Source organism: Amblyraja radiata, chromosome 22 (genome assembly GCF_010909765.2).
Source record: "Amblyraja radiata isolate CabotCenter1 chromosome 22, sAmbRad1.1.pri, whole genome shotgun sequence".
NCBI classification, from domain to species: Eukaryota; Metazoa; Chordata; class Chondrichthyes; order Rajiformes; family Rajidae; genus Amblyraja; species Amblyraja radiata.
In genome coordinates, this window is record NC_045977.1 from 30,013,404 (window position 1) to 30,031,937 (window position 18,534).

The window sequence follows — 18,534 nt, forward strand, 5'->3', positions numbered from 1 at the left end:
CCATCGTGTTGCCGGAGTGAATTTCAGGAACAACGCCTCATATACATCTTGGATACAAGTGAGGGGAGCTTTGATGGGTAGATGGATGGACAAAACCCAGAGATGAAAAGACAAAAAGTGTGAGATGATGGAAATGGCGCGAAATGTGAAGCCAGTGTAAGAAATATTGGTGGGAGTGGACGGGGAGAGAAATTGTATGAACTGGACATTGTTCAGCACATTTAATTCTTTTATTTTAGATAACTAACTTACAAATAACCTCCCCCCCATCTTTTCCATGTGCCCCACCCGATGCGCCCCCTCTCTGCATTTTCCCTTCTATCTATATTCCTTCCTCTGACCACACATTCGCGTTTTATCTATCCTTAGCTCCGCATCCCTCACATTTCATCTCTAGCCTTTGTACAACCATCTGCCTCGCCCGTATTGACCTATCACTTGCCAAACCTTGTCAACCTCTCTTCCAGCTTTCTCCCCTCTACTACAATCAATCTTAATGAGCGTCCCGAATCGAAACGTTGCCCATCCATATTTTACCGAGATGCTGCCTGACCCGCTGAGTTACTCCAACACTGTTGGAACTCACACCGATTTTAACACAAATCTCCCAATCAATACATTATACAACGTACATCGGAAACCATCATAGGTTATCTAAAGACCAAGCATAATACATTAATATATTAATAATGTTCATTTAATACAACGTGACAACTAACTTATTATCCTATCCTTAATTCACGACGACGTCCTTTCCGTGATGTGACCTCGGTTGACAAGACCACGGCAGAACAAGCCCAGTGCTGATGTGAAGAAGGGTCTCGACCCGAAACGTCACCCATTCATTCTCTCCGGAGATGCTGCCTGTCCCACTGAGTTACTCCAGCTTTTTGTGTCTATCTCCAGCAAATATCATAAAGTGGAGCAAGATTCGCCATTCCTGCGTTATCCAATGCACCGAGGTGTAGTATGATCTTTGATCTCCAGTGTTTCGCTAGCCTGGGTCGTGCTGCCACCTAGCCGCCGACCGCCAGAGGGACTGACTCGCACACCAGCGGTCGATCACTCCCATGGCCTTCCCTGAGAGATCCTGGCGAGCGAGCTCACGGTGACTGTCGCTAACACTCGCCTTCTGGGACTTGTGGATAGCAGAGGAACTGAAATGCATAATAAATAAAGGGGACACGTGTTATAATTAGAAATGCTATTGGAATTTGGAAGGTTTGCTGGTGGCTCTTTTTATTCAAAGGTGGCGATTGTGATTTAAACATCGCTGTTTCAAGATTAATTATTAATTGATAACTAGAAGAGCTTTCACATTTTGATTCAAAAATCGGTAGGAGTTGGCTATTCGGCCCTTCCGGCCCGCCCTGCCAGTCACCATAATCGTGGAAGAAGAAGGGTCTCGACCCGAAACGTCACATATTCATGTTCTCCAGGTATGCTGCCTGGCCCGCTGAATGACTCCAGGACTTTGTGTCAACAAGTACCTGCAGTTCCTTGTTTCCACTTCTAGTCTATCGCTGACTTTCTACCCCCTTCAAACAATCTGCTGGAGGAGCACAGCAGATCGAGCAACACCCGTTTCGGGTCGAAATCCAGCATCAGAACGCATCCTGCCTGCTCCATTTTCTTGAAATATCCTCATATCCCTAAATTTCCCTTAATTATACGGGTATTTGTTTAGGAAGGAACTGCAGATGCTGGTTTACACCCAAGATAGACACAAAATGCTGGAGTAACTCAGCGGGACAGGCAGCATCTCCGGAGAGAAAGAATGGGTGATGTTTCGGTTCGAGATCCTTCTTCAAATTGAAGAGATGCTGCCTGCCCCACTGAGTTACTCCAACATTTTGTGTCTATCTTCGGGTATTTGTTGATCTGTTTTGAATTAACTCAATGACCGGCACCCTCCAGTACTTCTAGGGTAAACAAGTCCAATTCTTTCACCTCTCCCCAATGAGAGAGAACACTTCTCCAACAACAATGTCCGATCAGCAATTCTTGATCTTGTTTAATCCAAAATTACTCATAAATTTATCCAGGAACTGTAGTCTCTTGTGTCTCTTTTCCCAGCTCTCCAGATAGGGGACGATCAGCCATGATCACAATGAATGGCGGTGCTGGCTCGAAGGGCCGAATGACCTCCTCCTGCACCTATTTTCTATGTTTCTATGTTTACATGGAAGGGGTCTAATCTCCATTCCCAAGCTTGCACATCAGCTCCCAGACCAGCAGTTTGGGATCCTGATAGTGATTGGCAGGGTTTCCCTGTTGGTATTCAATAGATCCTGGATATTTGGTAGTTTTGCTGTTGGTAGCTAAATCCTAAAATTAGCACATTCTGGTCTGTATTCTGGCAATGACTAGGAAGACAGATTGAACAATACGGTGGATTTTCTGAAATTAAAAATAACCTTGTAGATGCTGGAAATCTCAAATTGAAACTTTGGAAACTCTCAGAAGGTCAGGCAACATGAACAGGGTGAGAAGAGGTAACATTTCATGATGAGGGCCCAGTATCAGAAGTTAACTTTCTGATCCCATGTTCCCAAGGTTGCACATCAAAGCTCATGGTGGGCATCCCTGAATTTCTGTAACACATCTGTTGATAGATATGGTTTTCCCACATGAAAATATATATACACAATCAGTCCCTATCACTCACCAGTGGCTACAAGTTATGCATAATAAACTTGTTTTCCGAGCAGAGGAACCGTCGTACAATGACAATGGGGATGTGTTGTAAATCCATCTTCTAACTTGCTTTGGAAGAGAAGGAGAGATAATGATGAGGTGGAGAGGTGGGAAGAGAAGATGGCCATGAAATGACTTGCCATGATCATAGTCTTAGGTATTATTGCGTAATAATTTAAGAAAAAGGACTAGAAGTATCCATGGGGCTGATACTCCGATATTGGAGTCCAACAGTCATCAGCTTTGAGGTTTTAACTTCATTAAATCTAACAGCTTAGATAACAGTGCAAATAGAAGGTTAAAATTGCAGAGAGATACTGACAGCTTCAGTAAATAAACAAAGCTCTGGCGATCACTCTTAAATGCTATATTCTATTACTTCATAAATGGTAAAAGGCGAGAAGCAGTGGCAATGACAAGAAACGCAATAGCTCAGATGAAGGAACCAGTAAAATATATTTCAATGCCAAAAACATTTAAGAAACAATTAATAGACACAAAAAGCTGGAGTAACTCAGTGGGACAGGCAGCATCTCTGGAGAGAAACAGTTAGACAGGTACATGGGTAGGACAGGTCTGGAGGGATTTCGGCCAAACATGGGCAGGTGGGACTAGTGTAGCTGGGACATGTTGGCCAGTGTGGGCAAGTTGGACCAAAGAGCCCGTTTACACACTGTATCACTCTATGACATATAGAACTGGAGCGGAAGCTTGACCCTGCTGTAATAACACCATTTGAAAGTCATTTGGATAGGAAAGGTTTAGAGTGATATAGCCTATCACAGACAAATGGGACCAGCCTGAATGCAACATCTTGGTTGGCATGGAAGCATAAGGCTAAAGTGCCCGTTTTCATGCAGTACGACCTTATCTTAAACTTGCATTTTTCCATGTCTTGCCCACTACTTCCCCACTCACCTAACCTATTTGCAGTCGTTTGCAAATTCTTCATCAGCATGTTTGGCTAAAGTACATTCAGTCTCTCATCTAAATTATTAATATAGATCATATATAGTTGAGGCCCCATTACTGATCCTTGTGACATCTCTGCGGCAAGCCTCAACGACTTCCGCCCAGTTGCACTTATTCCCATCATCACCAAGTGCTTCGAGAGGCTGGTCCTGGCACACCTCAAAGGCTGCCTACCCCCCACATTGAATCCCTATCAGTTTGCTAACGCAAGAACAGGAGTACGGAGGATGCCATCTCAACGGCACTTCACTCAGCCCTCTCCCACCTCGACAACAGAGACACTTACGTAAGAATGCTGTTCATCGATTACAGCTCAGCATTCAACACCATCATACCCTCTAAACTCGGTGACCTGGGCATCGACCCCTCCCTCTGCAACTGGATACTGGATTTCTAACCAACAGACCCCAGTCTGTTCGGTTAGACAAGCACACCTCTTCAACCCTCACCCTGAACACCGGCGTTCCACAGGGCTGTGTGCTGAGTCCCCTCCTCTACTCCCTCTTCACCTACGACTGCACACCTGTACATGGTACTAACACCATCATCAAGTATGCAGATGATACAACGGTGATTGGCCTCATCAGCAACAACGATGTCGGCGTATAGGGAGGAGGTCCAGCTCCTAGCAGCATGGTGTGCTGACAACAACCTGGCCCTTAACTCCAAGAAGACCAAGGAGCTCATTGTGGACTTCAGGAAGTCTAGGGGTGGCACGCACATCCCCATCCACATCAACGGGACGGAGGTGGAACGTGTTTCCAGCTTAATGTTCCTGGGGGTCAACATCTCCGATGACCTATCTTGGACCCACAATACCTCAACTCTGGTCAAGAAGGCTCACCAGCGTCTCTTCTTCCTGAGGAGACTGAAGAAGGTCCATATGTCTCCTCAGATTCTGGTGAACTTCTACTGCTGCACTATCGAGAGCATCCTTACCAACGGTATCACAGTATGGTATGGCAACTGCTCTGTCTCCGACCGGAAAGCACTGCAGAGGGTGGTGAAAAGTGCCAAACGCATCACCGGTTCCTCGCTCCCCTCCATTGAGTCTGTCCAAAGCAAGCGTTGTCTGCGAAGGGCGCTCAGCATCGCCAAGGACTACTCTCACCCAAACCACAGTACTGTTTACCCTCCTACCATCTGGGAGGCGCTACAGGTCTCTCCGTTGCCGGACCAGCAGGTCCAGGAACAGCTTCTTCCCTGCGGCTGTTACACTACTCAACACTGTACCTCGGTGATTGCCAATCACCCCCCTCCCCCCCCGGGACACTCCTCCCACCGTACTGCATGCACGTAAATAGTTTTATTTATTGCTCATATTTATGTCGCTCTTCTAGGGAGATGCAAACTGCATTTCGTTGTCTCTGTACTGTACACTGACAATAAAGTTGAATCTGATCTGAATCTCACTGAGAGCTGACTGCCATTTTGAAAATCACCCATTTATTCAGATTGTCTGTTTATTGTTAGTTAACCAATGCACTATCGTTCCATGTAATTATCTCTTTAATAATGGATGTCAGTATGTTTCCAATGTCAGATGTTAGGATAATTGACCTACAGCTTTTGGCCTCCATCTTTTCTTGAGGATTGTCTTACAATGGTTTTCCAATCCATTGGGATTTGGACAATCCAGGAAATCTAGTAGAGTATAACCAACACATTCACCATCTCTGCAGCCACTTAAGTCCCTATGATGTAGGCCTTCAGGGCAATGGGGCTGGTCTTTAACCCATAAGTTTGCTTAGTACATTTTCCAATAATAGCGATGGTTTTATGTTCTTCTCTTCCTACAGGCCCTTAATTATCTATTTTAGGATTTTTTTTAAAGTGAAGACTGATCCTCATTATTTAGAATCTTGGCATTTCTCTGGTTCCTATTATTAAATCCCAGTCTCATCATCTGAGAGAGGAATGTATGTTTTAGTCTCTTTTCCTTTTCTAATACCTGTAGATGTTTATGCTGTATGTTTTTATATTATTTGCTAGCTTTCTCCAATTTCATCATCTCTCTGATTGTATTATTTCATCTCAGTCTCAATCTCAGTCCATCCAATGTCATCTATCTATCTATTTATCTTCTATCTCTATACTATTACTAAAACTCACATCTTGTCCTCTTCCGGTTTGTGTTTTTTCTTAAATTTGCGCAAAAATGGTACCCTATATCGCAAGGATTTTTCGCCACCGTACTCACTGTTCTCCTCTGCTCCAAGCGCATCCCTTGTTTCCCAGAATATGGGAATCTAGAGCTTTAATAAGGCCAACTTGAAGACTGTACTTCCGAAATTTTATCAACATGTCAAGTGTTCTACTAGAGGGGTGAACACGCCGGATCATGTCTACACCAATATTAAGCACGCGTATAGAGCCATCCCCCTCCCCCAACTCGGCCAGTCAGATCATCTCTCCCTCCTGCTCTCCCCAGCCTACACTCCCCTCAGACGCAGTGCCAGGCCCACCATAAAGTCTGTTACAACCTGGCCTGAAAATGCACTCTCCAATCTACAGGACTGCTTTACACAGACAAACTGGGACATATTCGAACACCAGGATCTGGAAACTCTCACAGAAACGGTGCTGGACTATATCAAGTTCTGCATCGGAAACGTGACTGTGGACAAAAACATTCGGGTTTTCCCAAACCAGAAACCCTGGATGTCCAGCCAGGTCCGCACACTCCTCAGAGCCCGCGATGCTGCCTTCAGGTCAGGTGACAGAGCTCTGTACAGGGCTGCTCGAGCCGATCTGAAAAGTGGAATTAAAAAAGCCAAGGCGGACCATAAGAGGAGCATAGAGTCCCACTTGTCCAGCAATAATACACGGGAGGTATGGCGGGGCATACAAGACATTACAAACTACAGAGGCTATGCCACAAAGTCAGAAGACCTGAGTGTGCCGCAGGCAGAAAAGCTAAATTGCTTCTTCTCACGCTTTGAAAGATCACAACAGCAGCACTCACCTGCTATAGCCCTGCTCCCACCCTCACCTGGCTCCTGTACTACTCCACTCACTGTCAGGGAGCACGATGTCAGACGGGTGCTCCTGGCAGTGAAACCCAAGAAGGCTACCGGCCCAGATGGAGTACCTGGTAAGGTGCTCAAAGCGTGTGCCCACCAGCTCACTGTCATCTTCACCAGAATTTTCAACCTCTCCCTGGACCAGGCAGTTATCCCGTCCTGCCTAAAATCAGCCACAATCGTCCCAGTGCCGAAGAAGTCTCCCATCACTAGCCTAAATGATTACCGTCCCGTGGCCCTCACTCCGGTAATCACAAAGTGCTTCGAGAGATTGGTCCTCCAGCACATCAAGGACTATCTACCACCAGACTTCGACCCCCACCAATTCGCTTATCGCCAAAATAGATCCACGGAAGACGCCATCACCGTAGCTCTCCACTCTGTGCTGAGCCATCTGGAGCAGGAGGCAGAGCTACGTCCGGATGCTCTTTGTGGATTATAGCTCAGCTTTCAACACAATCATTCCGGACATTCTCATTGATAAATTGGTCACTCTCGGCCTCCCCACTCTCACATGTGCCTGGATAAAAGATTTCCTCACCAACCGGCCCCTGACTGTGAGACTCGGCCCCCACCTCTCCTCCACTCGCAGGTTGAGTACCGGCTCCCCACAGGGCTGTGTGCTAAGCCCCCTCCTATACTGTCTCTACACCTACGACTGTAGTCCGGCCCACAACAACAACCGCATCGTCAAATTTGCTGACGACACTACTGTAGTCGGACTTATTTCAAAGGGAGACGAGGCAGCCTACAGAGAGGAAGTCCTGAAGTTGACAACCTGGTGCTCAGAAAACAATCTGGCTCTGAACACCAGGAAAACAAAAGAGCTCATTGTCGACTTCAGGAGGCACAGCACCGACTTAGTCCCCCTACATATCAACGGCGAGTGTGTGGAGAGGGTCAACACCTTCCGGTTTCTCGGTGTCCTTATCTCTGCTGACATCTCCTGGACAGACAACACGACAGCGGTCATCAAGAAGGCTCAGCAGCGGCTGCACTTCCTGAGGATTCTCAGGATGCACAACCTGGACTCTAACCTGCTGCTGACCTTCTACCGCTCGTCCATCGAGAGCCTGCTGACATACTGCATTACAGCATGGTACGGCAGCTGCACCATGGCAGACAGGGAGAGGCTTCAGAGGGTAACTAGGACAGCACAGAAAATCATTGGTTGCCCTCTCCCCTCCCTGATGGATATTTATACACCCCGTTGCCTTAGCAGGGCAAAGAATATCATGAAGGACAGCTCCCATGCTGCGTTTGGACTGTTCGACCTGCTGCCCTCTGGAAAGCGCTATAGGTGCATCAAAACTAGGACAAATAGACTCAGGAACAGTTGTTTTCCGAAAGTCATAACTACTCTTAACTCACACATGCACTGACTTCACAGCCCAACACCCGGACTTCCATCTACTCTATCCACGTACTGAAATTTGGAACTGTAATGTGTATTGTAATTGTAATTTTTAATATTTTTAAAATAATTTTTAATATTTTAATATAACTTTAAAAATCTGCCTAAGAATACTACCTATTCATCCTTCACCATTTTGCCTTTATAGATATGTATATAGCGCCACAGAATTGTGCACCTATCCCCCCCCCCCTTGTTTTGTTTTCTGTTTCTTGTTTTTTGTACTAAATTATATGTATGCACTGAGTACGAGATGCTTTTAATCTCATTGTACATGTATAGTGACAATAAATGGCATATCTATATATCTATATCTATCAAGTTTTGTTCCAATCGGTGAAATATTACAAAAGTTATGAAGGTTTAAATTTCGTGAGATCAGCAGATTGGTCTTCTCGCCTGTCAGTCACCATGAAGGTAACGCCCCTTCCGGCACCCATTGTCAATCACCGGGGCGAGGAGAATAAAGTCCCAGAGGCGGGGCTGAGTCCAGAGTCCGTCAGTGAGAGAGTCCAGAAGCCGTGAGTGAGAGCCCAGCCCCCCTAGCCCATGAGCCGCCCGGCCCGAGAGCCGCCCACACAACCCCTCACTCCCAACCCCTACCCCTCCCCCTACTCACCCTCCCCACACCACCCTCTCCCCTTCCTGCACTCCCCCTGCCCACACACACCCCCAATCCCCTCCCACCCCACACTCCCCTTGCCACACACACCCCTCCCTCCATGAAGAGGAGGGGGAGGGAGTACTGGGCAATGAGGAGAAATGAGCCACGCCTGCACAGTTAAGGGCTATGGGTGAGTGGGGGAATATTGCGCTGGGGGAACGGGTGAGTGGTGGAATATTGCGTTGGGGAATGGGTTGTGTTGGGGGACCAGGCCTCCCGTGTGACTGGGACCCAACGGGTCCCACTTAGTCTAGTCTGTTTATAACTGCAATGCTCCAATTCAGGCAACCCTCAGGTGAAACTCTTCTGCACTCTCTGGATTGCTACCACATCCTTCCTGTATGGTGGCAACCAGAACTATACACATATCAAATGTGATCTAACCAACATTTTGAATAGCTGTAGCATGACATGCCTTGGCCTATGAAATGCAAATATATAAAATGCTTTCTTCATTTTTCTATTCTCCTGCACCCTAAGATTCCTCTATACTATGCTCCCAAGGTCTCCACCCTTAAAATCTTCACCACCTCACATTTCTCTGGATTAAAATCCATGTCCCATTACTTAATCCAACTTCCCATCTGATTTATGTCCTATTGTATTGTTTTTATAGACTTTTCACTATCTGCGACACAACCAATTTTTATGACGTGCATATATAGGCACTGATTTCTGCAACACACCACATAGACTTCTACTCAGAAAAACACTTACTCCTCACAACCAGCACCAGCCTTGGGCCATGAACCAAATTGTGGAATAAGTTTGTCAACACACCTCAGATCCAAAATTAACTAGGTAATGACTCATCCATGCCTTCATCTCCTCCCGACTGGACTATTGCAACTCACTTCTCCTTGGCATCAGCTCCACCTACATCAACCGACTCCAACTGGTCCAGAACGCAGCCGCCCGACTCACCACCCACACCAAATCCTGGCATCACATCACTCCAGTCCTCAAACAACTTCACTGGCTTCCCATCTCCCACCGGATCACCTACAAAATCCTGATCCTCACCTACAAAGCCCTCCACCATCTGGCCCCCCCATATCTCACTGACCTCCTCTCCCCCTACCAACCCTCACGGTCCCTCAGATCCACATCAGCCAGTCTCCTCTCCATCCACGTCCAACCTCCGCAGTTTTGGGGACAGAGCCTTCTCCAGGGCAGCTCCCAGGCTCTGGAACTCGCTCCCCCAACCGATCCGCAATTCCGTGTCCCTCACCATCTTCCAGTCCCGCCTCAAGACCCATCTCTTCACCTCTGCCTATCCTTAGCCCCACGTCCCCCTCCCTTTTCATCTGTGCATTAATTGCCTCATATTGTGTTTTGAATTGTATTCTGTCTTTACTTTGTGTACTAGTCATGTCTCTACTATTTATTTCATTCCCCTTACATGTTTTTCCTCTACCTGCTAAATTTTTGTAAGGTGTCCTTGAGACTCTTGAAAGGCGCCCATAAATAAAATTTATTATTATTATTGTTAATACAGGAGTAATACAGTAATTAACTAGGAGACAGCGATTTGTAGTTGATGGGTACTAATTAGCCTGTTGCAAGTTTTCAAATTCAAAATACATCAACACATTGGACAACATTTTATAGATTTAGTGTCTGACGATTCCAGTTCAGGTGCAAGGTCTCAGGCCTGAAACGCCGTTTCTCTTTCCACACGGTGCCTGATTTGCTCAATCTTTAAAGCATTTTCGTTTTTCTTTCTTTCTGAGATTTCCAACGTTTGCAGGAGACTCGCAGTACTGGTTTCTCTGCATTAAAATTCCCCATCGTGAACAATTGCGAGTAAGAGTATCATCTAAAAATCCTACTCTCGTAACCCATCCCCTGTGGAACTAATCAAACCTTATTGTGTTTTTATTTTTTTGCTTACCTTTAAATCAAATGCCGCAGGGAGGGGCAGATGACTGACACCAAGGTTGCCCAGTCCAAAATGACATAAGGGGCGTGATAGACAGCAACGATGTCGAATGGGAAAAAAGACCTGAACCCAAACAACCAATGGGAGTGGAGAGAGGGCGGGGCGATGGCTGTTGCCATGGTGACGGGCGGAGGACGCCGCCCACCAGAGGGCGGGAGAGGGAGAGAGCGAGAGCGAGCTAGGCCGTCCGAGTGATGGTTGAGGAAAGTGAGTGGGCGGCGGCAACAAGGGCCGTGCTGGCCAGCCGGGAATAGTGGCGGAAAGCCAAAGCGGAGGGAGAAGGGCCGTCTGCTTTTGACACAGGCTGGGGCTCAACAAGATCCTAGTGGCGGCGGCGGCGGAGAAGGATAATGAGGCAGGGCGTCGGCCCGGACAGCGGCCGGCAGCCCGCAGGCCGCGGATTCCTGAGGGGCTCCACTTAGATTCCCCGTCGGCCTGAGAGAAGGAGGGCGGGGGAGTGAAGAGAATCGAGAAGGAGTGAGACGCCGTCAATACGAGCCCGCCTGTTTCGCGGGGCGATGCCGATCACCGGCCGCTTGAAGGAGCGGGGCCGCGGGATCCGACGGCGCCCGAGGGTTCCGGCGCCTCTTCACTGAGGAGAAGCCGCCGCCGCCGCCGGGAGCGAACGGCAGCGCTGGGGTCAGCGCGGGGTCAGACCCGGGGAGGTGCACGCGTAGTGGGCAGCCCGCTGCAAACATCACACCGCTCGCCGCTGCAACTCTCACATTCACGGTATTGCCTTTAAATCCATCATATCGCAGTTTTTTTTAAAGGAAAATTGGCACATTCCATTTCGCATCTTGCACTCCCACTTATGTTTCCGTTTATATCTTGGGTGCTTTTTTTCGTTTCCGATATCTGCATTTCGCAACTCTCTCTTTGCGCCGAAGAAGTTGTTGCTTTTTATCTCAAACGATACGATTGCAAATGAGGTAGCATTTTGCAATTATTGCATCTTTAAAAAAATGTTTGCATTGAAATTAAAATGCAGAATATTCCTACTTTTTTCATTAACATTTTCGGGGAGTGTTAACTTTTAAATTCGCGTTGTTTGTTTTGGAGGGAGGCGGCAAGATGTCTAAGTCGGCAGCGAAAGAGAAGAAATCATTCAGCAAGAAACTTTTCAGGCGGGGCTCGGCGCGCTCGGTCGGGAGTTTCATGAGCCGGGTGTTGAAGACTCTCACCACCCTTTCGCACTTCGGCACCGAGGAGTCAGCCGAAGATGAAAAGGACGACGGCGGCTTCAAGAACTTCCGAACGGCGGGGGCCGGCGCGGCCATGGGCATGGGGATCGGATTGGGACCCGGGGTCGGGGTTGTCACCTCGGCCTCATCCATTATCATGATGATGAGCGGCGTCAACCACCATGCCATTGCAGGTCGCAGCGACTCGTCCGACAGTTGCTTTTCGCCGGCTCCTGGGGATCGCTGGCAGCCACCGGGAGTGTCCGGCCTCAAAAACCACGGCAACACCTGCTTCATGAACGCCGTGTTGCAATGCCTGAGCAACACCGAACTCTTCGCCGAGTTTCTCGCCCTGGAACAGTTTCGGGACTTGGCGGTTAGCGGCCCGGACTCTCCCAAGCCAGGGGACTCCCGGGGTCGGGAGCTGGAGGACGAACAGCTAGAGCAAGATAAGACCTCCAAATCGAATGGAGTTTTATACCGATCCAGATGCCAGTCAGACTCCCGTGGAGAAGTTACCGAACAGCTCGCTTCCTTGGTCCGAGCCCTGTGGACTTCGGAGTACACCCCGCAACTGAGCCGGGAGTTTAAGGTAGGATTATTAGTGCTGGAGATGTCACAACTTCTGTCGCATTATGTGTGCCATGCTACTATTTCTTTTTTTTTTAGGAATATGGATCAACACGAAAATAGTGTATGTTGGAAATCTGGTGGAAAATAGAAATACTCGGTTAGACAGCATTGTGGAGAAACAGTTATTGACCTTAAGGTGGTGTTTATCCATGTACAGATGCTATCTGAGTTTCTCCCCCAAAAAAATATTTTTACACGCCCGACGAAATGCCAATTGGGTAGAGTTGGATTTAATGCCTATTTTTAACTTCAAAGTAACTGGTACCAGCTTTTCCTCGGTGGTTAGCAGTCTTGTCTTTAGAATTTAATCCAATTCAAGCCTAATTCCACAAACTTGAACCTCCAGTGCTGCTTGCCTTTCAGCCGAGGTTGTGTCTGCAAAAAATCCCACAGAATTATTTTGAAGATGATTAGGGAAATTCTTTCGTGAACCGTTCAATCATTTTTTTTTCTCATTGGGTATTTCTAAAATAAATGACATGTTACTTGTTTTTGTCAATTTGTGCTTGGGTGTGAAGATAATGATTCTTTGGAATCTAGAACAGTGGGTCGCCTTTTATAAAATTAAGCATGCCTATTAAAAACAAGTGGGGATTTTTTTTTCTCTTGAAGGTTGAGTCTTTGGAACTTTTTGCAAAGAGTAGGGGAAGCAAAGTCTTTAGATAGTTTTAAGGCAGAGGCAGATATAGTTTCTTGATAAACAAAGTGATGAATTATTGGGTATAAGTGGCAAAGCAGAGTCAGATCTTAAGCAGGCGTAAGGAGCCGAGTAGCCCACTCCAAATCCCACAAACAGTAACATGCTGTGGACTTTAGCAATGTTTACACTTCATTGTGCTTTGCAATATCATGAGATTGCTGCATAAATGCAACCTGTTCTTTTAAGAATATTTTTGAAAGACAAGGTTAACAGGGTTTATGATGCACTTGGAAGGGTATAATTCCAGACATATTCCATTGTATTTATACTATTTGATCTTTATTTTAAAATTCTGGCCACATGCTTTTGATAAAATTGGCTCTGCAAGGCTGCTACATTCCATTTTGTTCTGTTTTTCTTTAGTTTTAAGTCTGAAACTACAGCATAGTTCACTTTCCACTATTATCAAAACAAATATCCTAATGCTAATTTAGATCTTCCTATTTTCACATTCAATGGAGATAATTAAATTACAACCGCCACTAAGCACTAGAAATGAAACATTGGTTGTAAAGTGCTGTGAGATATCAAGAGCAGGAGATGGGTGGTATATCATTTGGAATCACTTCAAATTAGTAATTTGAAATGAACTTCCTTTTGTTACTCCATTAATTGGTGCTTTTTTTTTTTAGCAAGATTTGTAATCACTTAAGGGTTGGGAACTCTTGTACCTTTAAGTTACAAGAATCTTCCTAGGTCAAATATAGTATCTGTTAATTACAGATTTATGAGCTTTTATTAATATGTGGTGAGCAGCTAAGGAATATTAAGATTTCCTGCATTGGAACTGCTGTTGGGAAGATTATATGAAACATTTGTAACTTGCAAAGGTTATGTACGTACAGCAGATTCAGAAAATTTTCGATGTTTTCCCGAATCTCTCAATTTTACACACGGCTCCATGCTTGAATGCATCTCATTAAATTTCTACAGAGCTATACTGAAATAATTCTGGTGTAGGAAGGAGCTGCAGATGTTGTTAAATCGAAGATAGACACAAAATGCTTGAGTAACTCAGCAGGACAGACAGCATCTGGATAGAAGGAATGGGTGATGTTTCGGGTCGAGACCCTTCTTCAGACTGACAATCTAAGGAAAGGTCTCGACCCAAAATGTCACCCATTCCTTCTATCTAGAGATGCTGCCTATCCCGCTATTCCAACATTTTGTGTCTATCTGAAATTGTTCTTATCAGATTAACATAATATCCCTTGTGGCCATGATCATAATAATCTAACCCATCTAGTTTTTCATTGTTTTGATAGTTGGTCATACAGTACTCCTCTCCACTATTAGTTAGCCTAGTGGGATTGCACATTTTTTGCACAGTGGCTACCTACAGTACTGGGTCTGCAGGTAGGGATGTTAGCAGGTAAAAATGCAGGAGGGCTTTGCTATTGCATGCACTGTGCCGTATGTAGTTCTTTTGCAGAGTATCAAACAGGATTTTGATGAGTGGAGAAAATCAGTGCAATAATGGAAAGGTTTTGTTCTGGGACTTCTGCTTAGTGAGTGTGTATAGTGTGTAGATATAGAGGCATGCTATGGCATGGCACCCAGATGTGTAGAACAGATGCCATGTCAATGACACGCAGCAAAATTATAATACAGTATATACAGTATCTCAACTCTTTTTACACGTTGCAATGAATGCAATTTCTATTATTTATTTCCACTTCCAAACAAAAATGTGGTTGGATTATTCAGCGTATGATCAACCTCGGTGAGACCAAGCGCAGGCTTGGCGATCGCTTCGCCCAACACCTCCGCTCGGTTCGCAATAACCAACCTGATCTCCCGGTGGTACACAAAATTGCTGGGGAAACTCAGCGGGTGCAGCAGCATCTATGGAGCGAAGGAAATAGGCGACGTTTCGGGCCGAAACCCTTCTTCAGACGGGTGGGGGGGGGGGGAAGAAAGAAGGAAAAGGGGAGGAGGAGGAGGAGCCCGAGGGCGGGCGGATGGGAGGGTGGGAGGGTGGGAGGAGACAGCTAGAGGGTTAAGGAAGGGGAGGAGACAGCAAGGGCTAGCAAAATTGGGAGAATTCAATGTTAATGCCATAAGGACGCAAGGTCCCCAGACGGAATATGAGGTGCTGTTCCTCCAATTTCCGCTGTTGCTCACTCTGGCAATGGAGGAGACCCAGGACAGAGAGGTCGGATTGGGAATGGGAGGGGGAGTTGAAGTGCTGAGCCACCGGGAGTTCAGGTAGGTTATTGCGGACTGAGCGGAGGTGTTCGGCGAAACGATCGCCCAACCTACGCTTGGTCTCACCGATGTAAATCAGCTGACATCTAGAGCAGCGGATGCAGTAGATGAGGTTGGAGGAGATACAGGTGAACCTTTGTCGCACCTGGAACGATTGCTTGGGACCTTGAATGGAGTCGAGGGGGGAGGTGAAGGGACAGGTGTTGCATTTCTTGCGGTTGCAACGGAAAGTGCCCGGGGAGGGGGTGGTGCGGGACGGAAGGGAAGAGTTGACGAGGGAGTTGCGGAGGGAGCGGTCTTTGCGGAAGGCAGACATGGGGGGAGATGGGAAGATGTGGCGAGTGGTGGGGTCACGTTGGAGGTGGCGGAAATGGCGGAGGATTATGTGTTGTATTTGCCGGCTGGTGGGGTGAAAGGTGAGGACCAGAGGGACTCTGCCCTTGTTGCGTGTGCGGGGATGGGGAGAGAGAGCAGTGTTACGGGGTATGGATGTGACCCTGGTGTGAGCCTCATCTATGGTGGCGGAGGGGAATCCCCGTTCCCTGAAGAACGAGGACATTTCCGATGCCCTGGTATGAAATGTCTCATCCTGGGAACAGATGCGGCGTAGGCGGAGGAATTGGGAGTAGGGGATGGAGTCTTTACAGGGGGCAGGGTGGGAAGACGTGTAGTCCAGATAGCCATGTGAGTCGGTGGGTTTGATCTCCCGGTGGCTCAGCACTTCAACTCCCCCTCCCATTCCGAATCCGACCTTTCTGTCCTGGGCCTCCTCCAAGGCCAGAGTGATGCCCTCCGTAAATTGGAGGAGCGGCACCTCATATTTACACCCCAACGGCATGAACATTGACTTCTCCAATTTCAGGTAGTCCTTGCTTTCTCCTTTCCTTCCCAGCTAGCTCTCTCTCAGCCCACTTTCTCCACCTCTTCCTTTCTTCTTCTTCCCGCCCCCCCCCCCTCCACCTTCGCATCAAACTGAAGAAGGGTCTTGACCCAAAACGCCGCCTATTTCCTTCGCTCCATAGATGCTGCCTCACCCGCTGAGTTTCTCCATCATTTTTGTCTACCCATTCACTCAAGTTCTGTTATCCCACTTTCTTCACCCACTCTCTACACATTAGGGTCAATTTTACAGAGACAAGTAAACCTACAATGCCAATGGGTCTTTGGGATGTGGGAGGAAACCCACACCCTTGCAGGGAGAATGTGCAAATTCAACACAGACATTGCCAGAGGACAGGATCGAACACAGATCTCGCGTGTGAGGCAGCAAGTCCACCAGCAGTGCCATTATATTTTGTTTTCCAACGCACAAAAACTTATACGTTGATAACTTTGGTTACTAAAAAAAAGAGAAAACTATCCATTTACAGTCTTAAATCTCTATCTCCTGTCAATCACACCTTGAAGGCCATGCTCCTTCTGGTGGGAGTGGGGGAGGGACTATAAAATCCAGAAGTGTGGGCGTGGCTCAGTCTCTGCAAGATGGAGAGGTGGGAGAAGTCACGACTCGCTTTCTTTAGTTGCCTTGCACACTGCTTGAAATGGTATGAAACTGCGCTTGAATTTGGTGGCCTTGCACCCTGCTTGAAGTGGTAAGAAACTGCACTTGATTTTGGTGGCATCGCACCCTGCTTGAAATGGAATTTCAAAGAATAGCCGTGAGTCAACTGCCAGTTGAGTGAGTGAGCTGCCAGCACAACAGGCTTGAGTGACTGAGCCGCCAGCCCGAGAATAAATTCGTCCCACAATGTCCATACTAGCCCTCTGGAGATCAGTCCCTTCAGCCCACAACACCCATACTAGCGCTCCAGAAAGCCCCCCCCCCCCCCATTGGCCGCCAATATTGGAATTGTGGGTGACCAGCCCTCCCGTGTGATGCTGGGACCCAACGGGTCCCACTTAGTCTAGTATTCATATATAAATATACACTGTTTTGTTTTCTCGTTTATAACATTGTTTACAGAGTACTATGTTTACATATTCTGCTGTGCTGCTGCAAGTAAGGATTTCATTGTTCTAACGGGGACGTGAGAGAATAAAACACTCTTGACTTACGTTGCTAATGTGTGGGATAGAACTAGTGTATGGGTGATCGGTGGTCGGTGAGGACTCGTTGGGCCGAAGGGCCTGTTTCCACGCTGTATCTTTAATTTAAACTAAAAACACTAAAACCAGGGGAAATTAAAGAAGGGTCTCTACCTGAAATGTCACCCAATTCTTCTATCCAGAGATGCTGACTGCTCCATGGAGTTCCCCCGTACAATTAAAGCATGGAATAGTCTTCACCCTACCATAGTTACCCAACGAGACGCAACTACACTTATGGTAGCTCTTTTTTCCCCCAAGAACCCTATTTTGCTTAAGTCCAAGTCAAGAGAGTTTTATTGTCACGTGTCCCAGATAGGACAATTAAATTCTTGCTTGTTGCAGCACAACAGAATATGTAAACATAATACAGAACAGGAGATAAAAATTCAGTGTGTCTATATACCATCCACAATATATATACACAATAAATAAACGGATAAAGTGCAAAATGACAAGGTTTTTAGGTTGATCGGCGGCACTTTAGGTCGCCATTGGCACCCGGGCAACTGTTAATTTCGAGCCCTGTATTGTGTTCTGAATGCTGATGGAGGAGTGTTTCCCCAGGGAGAATGAAGCCAAGACCAAGTGTCATGGCTGAAGAGTGTGGCTGTACAGGGAGAGAAGCAATGTAGTTACAGGGAGTTCTATAAATAGGGGAGCAATCATTTTTTATGATGCAGATGGGACTTCTGTATGCCAGACTGCACTTTAAGACTGGAACTAATATAATTTCGGGCAGGTTTGTGACTGATGTTTAAATGATCTTGACAGGGTTCTGAGAAACTGAGCAAAGATTCAGTAAGGAGGAGGGCTGTGCTGGCAATGAAAGTAGAAATTTAGTTGGTGAATTTGAATGGCTGACAAAGTAAATGTTTGAAAATAAACAAAACGGGAGACTGGCTGTACTTAGTATTAATAAACACCTAAATGCGAGTTTAGTGATCATGGTCAATTAACAAAATGCACCAATAGACTTATGTGAGTATGATATTTTAGCCATTACTGAAAC

General features: G+C 46.6%; 1 protein-coding gene and 1 long non-coding RNA gene across 3 annotated transcripts in view; one reads left to right on the forward strand and one right to left on the reverse strand.

The window, feature by feature from the left end:
- Positions 1-680: 680 nt before the first annotated feature.
- On the reverse strand, positions 681-11,350 carry LOC116985833. The gene is made up of 2 exons (XR_004415355.1): positions 10,665-11,350; positions 681-1,157 (listed from the first exon to the last, which is right to left on the reverse strand). It is a non-coding gene; the product is annotated as an uncharacterized LOC116985833 (long non-coding RNA).
- The window catches only part of usp31 (ubiquitin specific peptidase 31), a 93,096-nt gene continuing 85,865 nt past the window's right edge, over positions 11,304-18,534 (forward strand). Inside the window, exons 1-2 of one of the 2 annotated variants that reach the window (XM_033040880.1) lie at positions 11,304-11,444; positions 11,775-12,488. In XM_033040880.1, coding sequence (XP_032896771.1) covers positions 11,787-12,488 — 702 coding nt within the window. In that variant the 5' untranslated portion in view covers positions 11,304-11,444; positions 11,775-11,786. The remainder of the gene's footprint in view (positions 11,445-11,774; positions 12,489-18,534) is intronic. The other variant, XM_033040881.1, reaches the window with a different exon arrangement.